The sequence below is a fragment of the Nicotiana tabacum genome, chromosome 19, assembly GCF_000715075.1.
Source record: "Nicotiana tabacum cultivar K326 chromosome 19, ASM71507v2, whole genome shotgun sequence".
NCBI classification, from domain to species: Eukaryota; Viridiplantae; Streptophyta; class Magnoliopsida; order Solanales; family Solanaceae; genus Nicotiana; species Nicotiana tabacum.
Window position 1 is genome coordinate 27,799,983 of NC_134098.1, and position 13,308 is coordinate 27,813,290.

The 13,308-nt window shown below is 38.2% G+C and overlaps 1 protein-coding gene across 2 annotated transcripts in view; it reads left to right on the top strand.

Annotated features, from left to right (window-relative positions):
- Positions 1-12,051, top strand: part of LOC107769508 (ubiquitin C-terminal hydrolase 12) — a 36,787-nt gene extending 24,736 nt beyond the window's left edge. For both annotated transcript variants that reach the window (XM_075239789.1, XM_075239790.1), the window contains 15 exons: positions 67-155; positions 244-352; positions 427-495; positions 612-722; positions 961-1,016; positions 1,104-1,281; positions 1,454-1,555; positions 1,633-1,704; positions 7,849-7,914; positions 8,077-8,142; positions 8,551-8,637; positions 8,905-9,021; positions 9,152-9,226; positions 9,360-9,446; positions 11,466-12,051. In XM_075239789.1, coding sequence (XP_075095890.1) covers positions 67-155; positions 244-352; positions 427-495; positions 612-722; positions 961-1,016; positions 1,104-1,281; positions 1,454-1,555; positions 1,633-1,704; positions 7,849-7,914; positions 8,077-8,142; positions 8,551-8,637; positions 8,905-9,021; positions 9,152-9,226; positions 9,360-9,446; positions 11,466-11,507 — 1,326 coding nt within the window. In that variant the 3' untranslated portion in view covers positions 11,508-12,051. The remainder of the gene's footprint in view (positions 1-66; positions 156-243; positions 353-426; positions 496-611; positions 723-960; positions 1,017-1,103; positions 1,282-1,453; positions 1,556-1,632; positions 1,705-7,848; positions 7,915-8,076; positions 8,143-8,550; positions 8,638-8,904; positions 9,022-9,151; positions 9,227-9,359; positions 9,447-11,465) is intronic.
- Positions 12,052-13,308: the final 1,257 nt, after the last annotated feature.

The window sequence follows — 13,308 nt, forward strand, 5'->3', positions numbered from 1 at the left end:
GTTCTCGCTGTTGACAGGTATTTTTTGAGTCTGCTATTTCTGACGACGTACATGGAAAAATATCAGGATCTGCTTCCTATTCCTCTACTTGAAAAAAGTAAAGATGATATACTCCTTTTCTTCAAACTTTATGATCCTGAGAAAGAAGAACTACGGTAAGTGTGTTTTTATTAGAGAATACATGCTACATATTTTCTTGTGGAGGTTTAGCAGCTCAGTTTCTTTTCAAATTTGGAATTCCAGTTATATTGGTAGGCTGTTTGTGAAGAGTTCCAGTAAGGCAACTGATATACTTGGAAAGCTGAATGAATTGGCTGGATTTTCTCCCGACCAAGAAATTGAGCTTTTTGAGGTGTGTTAATGCTGCCTTCTTTCTGTTATTGATGTCATGATGATTACATATCTAATGTTATTGATCCACTACAGGAAATAAAATTTGAACCTTCTGTCATGTGTGAACGCCTAGACAAGAAGGCTTCATTTCGATTTAGCCAGGTTTTTGTCCCATCCTGTCCCCCCCCCCCCAACCACACACACACACACACTCTTAACGCTAATTGTTTATCTTTCGTTGTTCAGATTAGCTTTACTGACTTTCCTATTTCTGACAGATTGAAGATGGAGACATTATTTGCTTTCAGAAGAAACCTTCTCCTGAAGTTGAAGAACAAGTCCGATACCCGGATGTTTCTTCATTTTTGGAATATGTGAAAAATCGCCAGGTGAATCGCAACTTTCGATTATGGCTCCCGTTCTCGCGACTGTACCTTTCTATTTTAGTTGGATATATCTTCTTCCATTTATGCTTTGGTTACGGGTGCCTGTGTGTTGAGGAGGGGAATACTAATGTTCAACGCTAATTTTCTCTGGATGCCTGTGTATGGTGCAGCAGGTTCTTTATAGTGTCTCCATTGTGGACATCAATTTTGATTGCTTATATTTGAAAAAAATTGATTACAGATTGTCCATTTTAGAGCTCTGGAGAAACCAAAGGAAGTTGATTTCTGTCTGGAGTTGTGAGTATATTTGATGTTTTCATGGCTTGCCGGCAGTAGTACAAAGCACTTGCTTCTAATGATTCATCCATCTTTCATGAATTTCAGAGCAAAAAGCAACACATATGATGTAGTAGTGGACAAAGTAGCTCAGCGTCTTGGAGTGGATGATCCTTCAAAAATTAGGCTGACTCCTCATAACTGCTACTCACAGCAACCAAAGCCCAACCCCATTAAGTATCGGTCTGTCGATCATCTGGTTGACATGCTTATCCACTACAATCAGGTTCGTATACATGGATTGACTTCAACAGGGAAGTGTATAGGTGCTTTTTGTATGCTTTAATTAACATGACAAAGTAGCACAGTATTTTGTTTCAATGATGCATGTGGCTATGGACTTACTCTGTTCAGATTTTCTTTTCTTGTTCTTTCTGATTTGTTATTTTTATTTACAGATCTCTGATATTCTGTATTATGAAGTTCTGGACATCCCTCTGCCAGAGCTGCAATGTCTGAAGACACTCAAGGTCGCCTTTCATCATTCCACAAAGGATGAGGTGCGTCTGAGATGATCAAGTTTGTTCTTTCTTCTTTAATTAGTGCTTTCTCTAATTGAGTTTTACATTGCTTTCAGATTGAAATTCTGAACATAAGATTGCCTAAGCAGAGTACTGTGGGTGATGTGCTTAATGAAATCAAATCAAAGGTAAGTACCGGGGTTTTACTATCTTGAATTCTGCATTGAATATATGAAAGGGATTAGCAGTTTCCTCCTCAGTTAAAAAAAAATCTTTCACAGAAGAGTGCCATCCCTTGGTAAAATCTTGTTGTCAGGTGGGAGGGTTTGTATCTGTCACCAATTACATTTCAGAAGATAATAGACATTTGTTGGCTACTTGTCTCGCTGTGTCCATGTTTTAGATCTTGGAAATCGTGTTCCAAATGTGTGATATAATAGGACGTTTTAATTTGTTTTCCCCCATGTTCTTTCAACTCATTGGTTGGGGTATGTTTTTCTTAATCACCCTCCTGGTTTACCCATAACTTAGGAGTTTAAAGCTGGATTCTTTATCCATGCACTTAGTCAATGGGGAGATACGATGACAGGTCCCAGGAAACCTTGCTTTTCTGATTTTCCTTTTTCAGCCAGATCAGGGGTAAGTTATTTTTTATTTTAAAAGTTATAGAGAAGTGCATAAAAGACGAGGAGCGTAGAGTGCTGATGGAGGAGGCATAGATTAGGCGGAGGTGGCAGTCATACTTCCATAAACTCTTGAATGATGGGAAGTTAGGCGCATAAGTGTGGGGGAAGTCAAGGGGGCGATGCGTAAGATGAGTAGGGGTAGAGCGACCAGGCCAGATGAGAACCCGGTAGAATTCTGGAAGAGCGCGGTAAGGCAGGCTTGAAATGACTCTCTAGGTTCAACGTCATTTTTAGGACAAAGAGGATGCCTGAAGAATGGAGGTGGAGTTGTACAAGAACAAGGGTGATATCCAGAATTGCAATAACTATAGGGGTATTAAGCTGCTAAGTCATACGATGGAAGTTGTGAGTGAGTGGTGAAAGGGCCGTGAGGAGGAGTGTGTTTATTTTCGAGAACCAATTCGGTTTCATGCCGGGTCGTTCGACTATGAAAGCCATTCACTTGGTGAGGAGACTGATGGAGCAGTATAGGACAATGAAGAAGGACTTGCATATGGTGTTCATTGACCTAGAGAAAGCATACGACAAAGTCCCGAGATAGGTTCTATGGAGGTGTTTAGAGGCTAAAGGTGTGCCTATAGCCTACATTAGAGTGATTAAGGACATGTATAATGGAGCTAAGATACGGGTGAGGACAGCGGGAGAAGACTCAGAACATTTCCTGGGTGTGATGGAGTTGCATCAGGGATTAACCCTTGCTCGTTTTTGTTTTGTTTGGCGATGGACGCATTAACGCGGCACATTCAAGGGGAGGTGTTGTGGTGTATGTTATTTGCGGATGATATAGTTCTGATTGACGAGACAAGAGGAGGTGTTGACGACAGACTGGAGTTTCGGAGACAGACTCTTAAGTCTAAAGGTTTCAAGCTGAGCAGGACCAAGACGAAGTATTTGGAGTGCAAGTTCAGCGAAGTTACCCAGGAAGCGGACATGGGTATGAGGCTTGATACACAAGTCATCCCCAGGAGAGACAGTTTCAAGTACCTTGGATCTATAATACAAGGTAACGGGGAGATTGATGAGGATATCACGCACCGTATCGGAGCAGGATGGATGAAGTGGAGGCTCGCTTCTGGTGTCTTGCAGGACCAAGACGAAGTATTTGGAGTGCAAGTTCAGCGAAGTTACCTAGGAAGCGGACATGGGTATGAGGCTTGATACACAAGTCATCCCCAGGAGAGACAGTTTCAAGTACCTTGGATCAGTGTTATTAAAAGCGAGCGCTTCTCGCTTAAAGCGCAGAGGCGAGGCGAGGGGTCTACGTTTTTCTGCCCTGAAGCGCAGCATCTGTAAATAAGCGCACGCTTCAGGCAAAAAAGCGAGAAGCGAGGCGATGGAAAAAAGAAAGAAAAGCTCGCTTAAGCGAGATCCAGTGGCTGCCTAGGGTTTAAAAAAAATAAATTGCAAATACACTTGAGACATTTCTTCCAACACATCTGCTTCTCTACTGCGACGACTCTCTTCTTCTCTCAACTGCTGCAAGCCTTCGAGTTCTTGTCTCCTCTCAGGTAAGTTTCTCTTCTTCTCCTTCTCCTTCTCCTTCTCTTTCTTCTCTTCTCTTCCTCTTCTGATTTTCTTTGCTACTGTTCGACTCCTCTCATCTTTTCCCTTCTTCTCTTTCTCTTCTTCCTTTCTATTTTTTTCAGTTCTTCTTTTCTATCCTGCCTTGTTTTCTATTTTAGGGTTCAGCTCTGTCTTTTTTTTAACTTTCGGCTGTTCACTGTTCGACTCCTCTCCTCTTTTCTTCTCTTTCTCTTCTCTTTTCTAATTTTTTCAGTTCTTTGTTCTGCCCTGTTTTCTATTAAAAGCGAGTGCTCTATTTTTTTTTTAAATTTCTGCTGTTCACTATGCTTCTGCTCTGTTTTTCTGTTGTTCCCTGTTCTGCCCTGTTTTAGCAATTCTGGTGTTTTTTTTGGTTGTTGAAGAATAGGATGTTGCTCCTTTTGTGATTTGGTTTTGCATTTGCTTAATATGTTATGACTTTTGAGGATTAGTGACTACCTAGTTTTAGTATCTATTATTTACTTCTTAATTTAAGAATTGAAACATTTGCTTAATATGTTATTTTTATTGAGTTCTTGGTCATTTATCTTTGCCCATTTAATATTTTTTTTTATTTATGTATTAAATTGCGCTTCACATGAAAAAAGTGCGCGCTTCGTTTCATGCTTCTCGCTTCGGTGAAGCGAGGCCTCCTCGCTTTTTTCCGCTTCTCGCTCTCCAAAACACTGCCTTGGATCTATAATACAAGGTAACGGGGAGATTGATGAGGATATCACGCACCGTATCGGAGCAGGATGGATGAAGTGGAGGCTCGCTTCTGGTGTCTTGTGTGATAAGAATGTGCCGCTGAAACTTAAAGGTAAGTTCTACAAGGTAGTAGTTAGACTGACTATGTTGTATGGAGCAGAGTGTTGGCCTGTCAAGAACTCTCATGTTCAGGAGATGACAGTAGTTGAGATGAGGATGTTAAGGTGGATGTGTGGGCATACCAGGTTAGATAAGATTAGGAATGAAGTTATTCGGGATAAGGTGGGAGTGGCCCCAGTGGAGGATAAGATGCGGGAGGCGAGATTGAGATGGTTCGGGTATGTTAAGAGGAGAAGTATAGAAGCCCCAGCTAGAAGGTGTGAGAGGTTAGCCCTGGTGGGTATCAGGAGGGATAGAGGTAGGCCTAAGAAGTCTTGGGGATAGGTGATTAGGCGGGACATAGCGTAACTGGAGCTGACTGAGGACATGGCCCTAGATAGGAGGGTATGGAGGTCGAAAATTAGGGTAGAAGGTTAGTAGGTTTTCGAGCGTTTCTCTTTGTCTTACTCGGTTCGCTAGCGTTAGTGTTAATATGATATCCTTTTATTAATAGATTGCTATTACTACCTAGAGTTTAACTGCTTTTTTGTCTTCGGTCTTTTTTATCTTCTTGTTGTTGTTCCTACTTGTTGCCATTACTTTTCTTTTTATCCTTTTTCCAGCCGTGGGTCTATCTGAAACCACCTCTCTTCTTCCAGGGTAGGGATAAGGCTGTGTACATCTTACCCTCTCCAGACCCCACTTGTGGAAAATCACTGGATTTTTTGTTGTTGTTGTTGTTATTGTAATAGTTATAGAGAAGACACTACGATTAAGAAGAGGAATATTTTTAAGAAATAGTTACTTTTTGTGATGTTGCCCCAGGGCTTTGGTTCAATGGCCAAGGCAGTAGAGCACGGGGTGTGTGGTAGTCGCACATCACGAGGTAAAAACCTGGCTGTTGCTTTAAGTATGGTATTTTAGGTGGAGAAGGGTAGAGGAATGGTATTTTAGGTGGAGAAGGGTAGAGGAGGGATACCCATTATCTCAGAGTCTTGATGCTGAAACGAGGATTTCTCTGTGGTAAAAGAAATTATTGTCCGTAATATTGAGAATCTTTGAAACTGACAGTATCAGCATGTAATCCTTTTTGATTCTGCTGCAAATGCTCTTCCAAGGTTGTTGGATACCCGTTTAATCAGAATAATCCTATTATTAAATTCTGATCAGTAATCAGGTAGTCGATTATCATTTTTGGTTTTCCGTATTAATAATACTCATTTTTGCTATGTGGTAATTCCTGTAACATGGAATAACAATATTGCCTGCATAAGAGTATGTGTTAATAACAAAAGATGTCTCAATATTATTACTTGTTTAGTTCCATCTGTTGTTATGTCTTATTTGTTTGCAGTATTGATTCAAATTATTATAAGATGTTTAAATACAATTTTAATCTTTACTAGATGAATAATATTGATTTTATTTATCTCATATTTTAGCATATCTTACCTTAAAATTGCTGAAAATGTTTTATATTTGAGATAATTAACATTAATGATAGTAAATTTTGTATTTATTCTTAAATTATATTTAGCTAATAATTTTTAATCAATTTTACAAGAGTACCTTAGCAAAAAGGATCACTTTTAGAAGAGTAATGTTTTAGTTATATTTATTTAATCATTTATACTATGATTTAGTATCCCCTCATCTTAAAGTTCGTCCTATGGTGGTCTTTATTTGAGATGATTAAAAGATAGGTAATTAAAATATATTTTGATTTTTAATTATATTAGACAATTTTTCAATCAGAATAACTGAAATATTAATTTGATAAAGTATGTAAGCAGGTCAAGAGTATTATTGGAGAACCTTTTTTTTTTTTATCTTACTTAAAAATAAAACATGATTTTTGACTATACACCGTGTATCCAAATTTTATTATGATTAACCAACAATAATCCAGTGATTTATTTGTTAATCGGAGTATAACCTGTCTGGGAACAAGATGACTCCTTAATCTATTCAGGTTATTTTTAAACCGCATTTAGAAAGTACAGTCTTGTCTATCTCCTATTCTTTTCAAGATTTTACAGTGTTCAATTTTTTTTCCTCTCGATGAGTTGTTCAAATATATATCTATCCTATACAAGACTATTGTCTGCTTTGATTCCCCTTCTTTCTCAGTTTGATTGGGGGATATTTCTTCTGAACGGTCTACTTGACCTTCTCTTTGAGTGGGATTGGCTCTGCTCAAATTACTTTTGAGAATGAAGATTACAAACTATAATTTAGTCATAAAACTGCAAATGTTTGCATTCATCTGTTAGACCACTGGAAAAAGCGATAATTTTAGGGGGAGAGAGTATTCTGATTATCTTGTTTAGCAACCATTGCTTGATCAATGTTCAGTCTAATCTAGAGATGGTCTCTTGTTGGTTATTTGGTCGAGAGGACATCTCTACCTCCTCCTTTTGCATGAGTTCTACCTGCCCAGTGTTGTGAAGAGCGTGAAGCGAGGAAAAGCGACAAGCCCCTTTTTGCTTAAAGCGAGAAGCGAAGCGCTCGCTTTTTTGAAGTGAAGCGGAATTTTAAAAAAAAAAATATTAAAATAAATACTGCATAGACAACACATGTAACTGTAAGCAAATGTTCAATACTTCAATGTAAAAACTAAAGTGTAGCATCAATTAAAGCACAAAATGAGCATCCTATTCTTCTACAAGATTGTCAAATTCTTATATTCCACTATCATTATTATATTGCTCGTCATCTTGTTCAACTTCTTCTTCTTCATCAACTACGAAAAAGGGCAGTATAACTGAAACGAAAAAATGGGCAGCATTTCAGCATTTTTATCACTGAAACAGTGCAAGAAAATGAAGAAGAAGAAGAGGAGACGAATGAGAAGGAAGAACTGAAGGGGAAAAAAATATTTCGCCAGCATTTCGCTGCTATTTGGACACTGAAACAGTGAAAGAAAAAGGAGGAGGTTGAGGAGAAATCACATACCCGGGACCAAACTTGATGATCTTGAAGTTGAAAAGTGTAGAAAACTTGAACCCTAGGTTGCCTCTGTTGCTGCTGGCTCGATGGTAAGAGAAGCGCCGGATGCTTCGCCTCGCTTAGCTTCTCGCTTTAAGCGACGAAGCGCTCGCTTTTTACAACACTGTACCTGCCTATGGACTTAGTTCCCATCTAGAAACGAAAGTGGAAAAGAATCATTCAGAAATTTACTTATAGTATGAGATTAAATCTATCATCCATCCATTTTATGCATGCAATTGGTTAGGGGCAATTCTGACATCTAGTTATTGCATGTGAAATAATTACTAACTGTTGCTGCTGAAACAGGTTGACTTGTCTCGTCAAGATGCAGAACTTAGATTACTTGAAGTCTTCTATCACAAGATCTATAAGGTTAGGATTCTGGGACAAGTACAATCCTTCTGTATTAATTCTACTTTATGCTTAAATTTTAGTTCTGCACGTTTAATAGCATAGGTGATCTTTCAAAGAATGTTTAAACTTTAATCTTTGTGTGTGTCTGCGCATCTCACCCTTGCTATTGTTGATGTGCAGATCTTTCCACTCACTGAAAAAATTGAGAATATAAATGACCAGTACTGGACACTGCGGGCAGAGGAGGTGAGTTCTCTTGGTTTTATATGCTTGCTTTTCTCTCTCCCTCGTATCCTCATCTGTTTTTTCTTAAAAAAGAAGAAAAAACCTCCTTAAAATGGCGGGAGTTTTGGAAAGTTATGCAGAGAAATTAAGTTTCTCCCTCCCTCCAACTCCACAAGCCCCCAAACTTTCAATATAGGGAATCTAGGACCCATCCTATAACTCAATTCAGTGCTTTCCCCCATGTCAGCTTTAATTGTTGAACGTGCGTTCACAAAAGTAAAGTAGTTCGGAAATTAACTTTTTATGTTGTAATTTTTCTCATACACCCACCTTTATTGCAATTGAGAGCTTCTGGGGCATATAATGATGATACTGTTCAGCACTTATAATCGTTCTTTACTTGCTAACCATAGCGTTGTTTGTTACTAGATACCAGAAGAAGAGAAAAATCTTGGTCCCCATGATCGTTTAATTCATGTTTACCATTTCACGAAAGAGACTCCACAGAATCAAATGGTATTTTACTTTTCGTCTATGTTTACTGTCTTTTTGTCCCTTTTTGTCCCTTTTGTCTTTTTGTTTTTTTGAGCCGAGGGTCTTTCGGAAACAGCCTCTCTACTCCTTTGGGGTAGGGGTAAGGTCTGCGTACACACTACTCTCCCCAGACCCCATTAGTGGGATTTTACTGGGTTGTTGTTGTTGTTGTTGTCTATGTTTACTGTATCAATACTGAATTCTGCTGCATTAGCAATAGATATTACTAATTGGATTGGTTTTCAACAGCAAGTGCAGAATTTCGGGGAACCTTTCTTTCTGGTTATCCATGAAGGTGAAACGTTAGCTGAGATTAAAGTGCGCATTCAAAAGAAATTGCAGGTTCCAGATGAGGAGTTCTCTAAGGTACATTGCTCAGGCAGCAAAATGTTTTGCAGTCAAGTATACATGCTTGACACCCATGCTTCGTGCTTCTAGCCGTTGCTGTTAACTGTTAAGAGTCTTATGACTGACTGTGTGCTCTTTTTGTGACTAGTGGAAGTTTGCATTTTTGTCATTGGGGCGCCCAGATTACCTTCAGGACTCTGACATTGTATCCAGTCGTTTCCAGGTTAAAGTTCATTTTTGGTTTCCTTCTTCCCCTAGAAATTGATCGCAAGTTTTTACGGGTTCAATTAGGTTTCTGTTTTCATTGTTTCTTCTTCCTGCCCAAACCGAAAATGCTTAAATATTCCCGCGTGCAGAGAAGAGATGTTTATGGTGCTTGGGAACAGTATCTTGGGTTGGAGCATGCAGATAATACACCTAAGAGAGCTTACTCAGTTAGCCAGGTAAACTTTCTATTACTTAAAGCTGACTTGTGATCTCTAATAACTGGAGAGCACTTCTATGTCAGCAGTATAAATGGCACCTAAGTAACTGATTAGGAGACGGACAATAAAAAACCAAAAAATAAATAAATAAAAAAACAACAAACTCATGTGCCTTAGATTTAGCCTTCGCTAAAGAGAGGTAAATCTTTAACTCGAGAAAAATGCGTTCGTTGTATGGGAACTTCGTTGTTGGTATCTCATAAAAATATTTCTGCAGATGTTGAGTCTAACAGGCACCTATGCTTGTCAAAAGTCAAAATCAGTTCATTCAGAAACTCCCCGTCCCAACATTTTTTCTTAGATGAGTAACTCCCCATCCCAACTTTTTCATCCTAATTACGTGAATAAGAGTAAATAATGCAAAAAGATGAATGACAATGTGTGACATGCTTCCATCTTTGATGGAAAATGAGGAACCAAAAGAAAACCAGTAGTTATTCACTTATAATGCAAAATCCAGAAGTGAAAAAAAGCCAAAATGTTGAATTGCAACATAATCTGCTACTCGTGTTTTTTTTCTTTTCCTTTTTAACATTTTAACAAGTTACTCTCTTTTCTAGAATGAAACTAGTTTCTTTTCCCCTGGATTTCGTGGAGATTTAGGTATAGAGATTAAATACATATTTGTACTAGACCTAGATTGCGGAATATTTGAATACTAGTAGGAATATGAAAGGTGAATAGTTTATGAAACAATATGGTGACATTAAAATGGAAGTGCTCATGTATGCATGTTCAAGCTTTTCGGAGAGGAATTTTGTCATATAGAGAAAGGGTTTAGTGATCAGGGCCTATTTAGGTTTACTATGAGATAAGAATTCAGTTGACAGCAGGGGCGGATCTATGTATGCGGTTGGGGGTGACACGCCACCCGGTCGCTCGGATAAAATCTTATATATATGCTAGTATATTCCTAAAAAATCCTACATAGACAACGAGTGGCACCCCTGGTCACAAAATGACTGTAGGTGCCACGGCTGAAGTGCTAAAATTCCATATGCAAGACTCAAGATCGACTCTTTGGATTATGATGGTCCTAGTTGTTCCTTTGTTACCTTTCCTTTCTTTTCTTTATGCTCCTTTTCTTAATTTCTTTTCTTTTCTTCATCTTTGTTTTCACTTTTTTTTGTACAATGCCATTTTTATTATTAAAATAGCACGGGCTAGTCAGTTTTCGGATTGATCATTCAAAAATAGCCGGCGTTTGCCAAGTCATTGAAAAATAGCCACTATTTTACTGCAACAGAAACCAATCCAGCATAATATACTGGAGTTCGGTGCACATATGTATGAACTTCCAGTATATTATGCTGGACCGGTATACTTTGATGGCTCCAGTATAATATACTGGAGTTCCAGTATATTATGCTGGAGTATTTTCCGGATTTTGAACAGTGTTTTCGTTCAGATTTATCTTTACATGAAAAGTGGCTAAATTTCGATGACTTTTAAAACTGTGACTATTTTTGAATGACCACTTGTAAATCTGGCTATTTTTGAATTTCTCCCATTTTTATTGCTTATTTAAATTGTGCTTCCTTGGTTTTTTTCTCGATCTTCAATTTTTATTTAGCTCTAATTTTAATCATTCTCTTTTTATCCATCTGATGTTATTTTATTAATTTCAGAAAATATTTAGAGTGATGCATCAAAGACATAATATTAACCAGCTACATGTAGATTGAAGGGGCGTATCCCATATTCATTTATGCATAAAAGATCTTAATTAATTCAAAATGGATCGAAACGAACCGAATTAATCTAAAGCGGATCGAGTTGACTGAATGTACATCCTAATTCAATCTCCTTCACTAGTGGTCGATTTGCATTAATATAGTGGCACCCGTAGCTATCATATTCGGAATCCGCCTCTGTTTGACAGCCTTCATCAAGTATTAGACAAGGATTCAGTGTGTGTAATCTCCAAAAAGAAAAAAAGAAAAAGTATTCATGTTTAATCTTCAATTATAATTGCAGAACCGACACACCTTTGAAAAGCCTGTCAAGATATACAACTGAAAGGTCTTGTAATTCACTGCCCGTGCAATGGAGCTAGCGAATGACCCTCTCATTATAGAAGGGACACATAAAAGTTTTGAGATCTGTGGAAGGCAGAGAAGTGGCATCAAGTTCATTCAGTTACATAAAGGGTACTTGCCGCCGCTGTTTTCTCAAGGTGATTTCTTCAGTTTAGGCTATTATTCTTCCTTTGATTTGGTTGGGGAAGCGAATGTTGTACTCGCTCCTTTCTTTGTGGTTAGGATGTGGCTTTAGTTATCGTCGTCAATCTTCAGAGTTATTGCTCTATTCAGGGCTGGGGGGGGGGGGGGGGGGGGAAATCTTTTTTCTTTTCACGTCTTTTGCATTATTTCATCTGCATAGAAGATTTTGAAGGGAATGTATAGTTGATAGTCCGGCACATTCTAGATTTGTGATATCTGTTAATCCTTTTCTCCCGTCCCCTCTTCCAGCTGTATGTAATATTGTGTCAATTGGCAATGGGTTGTAAAATTTTGTCTTTTTATAGTAGTAATATATAGTTAAATATTTGTTTCTTGGTTTCCTTTGTTTTGTTCGTCTCTGTTTTGTCATCTTTGAAAGCACGAGTGCCTCTTTGTCCGTAAGTTGCATAAAGACGTTTGTATGCTGCAGCTGACTTGGTGAATGATGCTCTTTTCTAACATGTATTTCTTTTATCTTTTTTCTTTCTTTTTTGGAGCGCCGTTAATCCAGAATTGGGATTTACCCAAAAAAAAAGAAGGAACAATCCATAATTAGGAGATTTTCAATGTATCTCTGAGGCAAATATTATGACAATTGGTCATGATGACCTGTTTAAATAGTCAACTATGACTGGTTGCATGACTTGTGATTTTCTTTTAGATATAGATGGTTCAAAATAATGGCAACTTGTTGCTTGATTGTTACAGCTGAAGTAGCTGTGTTGAGTAAATTGCTGTTGCGGCAAACTACTTTTTCACTCTTCGGTAATATACATTCCTATAGACTTCTCCAAGAGTTAGGTTTCAGAAGAAAAAAAGAGAGTCAATTTGAGGGTGGAGTAAATATACCTGGAAGATGTACTATTTTCTTTATCCTCTCTTCTTCAAGTCCACTCAAAATACTGCTGTAGACGTCAGGAAAATGAGATGCGGTTAATTTCAGGGTAACTTTCATCTTCGATAAAGGTATTTCTGACCTAAGCCGCACCCTTATTGATGGGATTGGACTTGACAAGGCGGACCCAAAATTTGAGCATAACGGGAGAAAGAGGGGAAAAAAAAAAAAAAAACGAGAGCAAAATGCAAAATGCTGATGTTGGGTCTGTCTTGGTCTTGGGTCAGCAATTCACGGAAAGTAGCTTATTCTCCGTGCTAAACCATCCAGCTTTCATGTTTAAGGGACAAAGAAAATATATAATGGGATATATATATATATATATATATATATATATATATATATATATATATATGGTATTTGTCGAGGCTAACAGGTTCCGGTGACCCCTCTATCACCAACATAGATCCACCGCTGGGGCTCGGCCTCCAAATTGTATGTGGTACAAGTTTTTGCCTCATATAGCTCGAACCAAAAACCGGGAAAGTTTAGAAGAAATGGAAAAACCTAACAGATCGGGAGCACCCGATCTGGTTGTCAAGAAAATGGAATGCAGTTAGTTTCATTAATGCCTATGCATACAATGGTAACTTTCATCTTCGGTAAAAGCCTTTCTAAATTACTTTGTCGTGGGGGAGAGTGAGCACTTTCAAAATTCGGATAAACTCTAGTGAATTGCAGGAGATAAAAGCATCACACATCA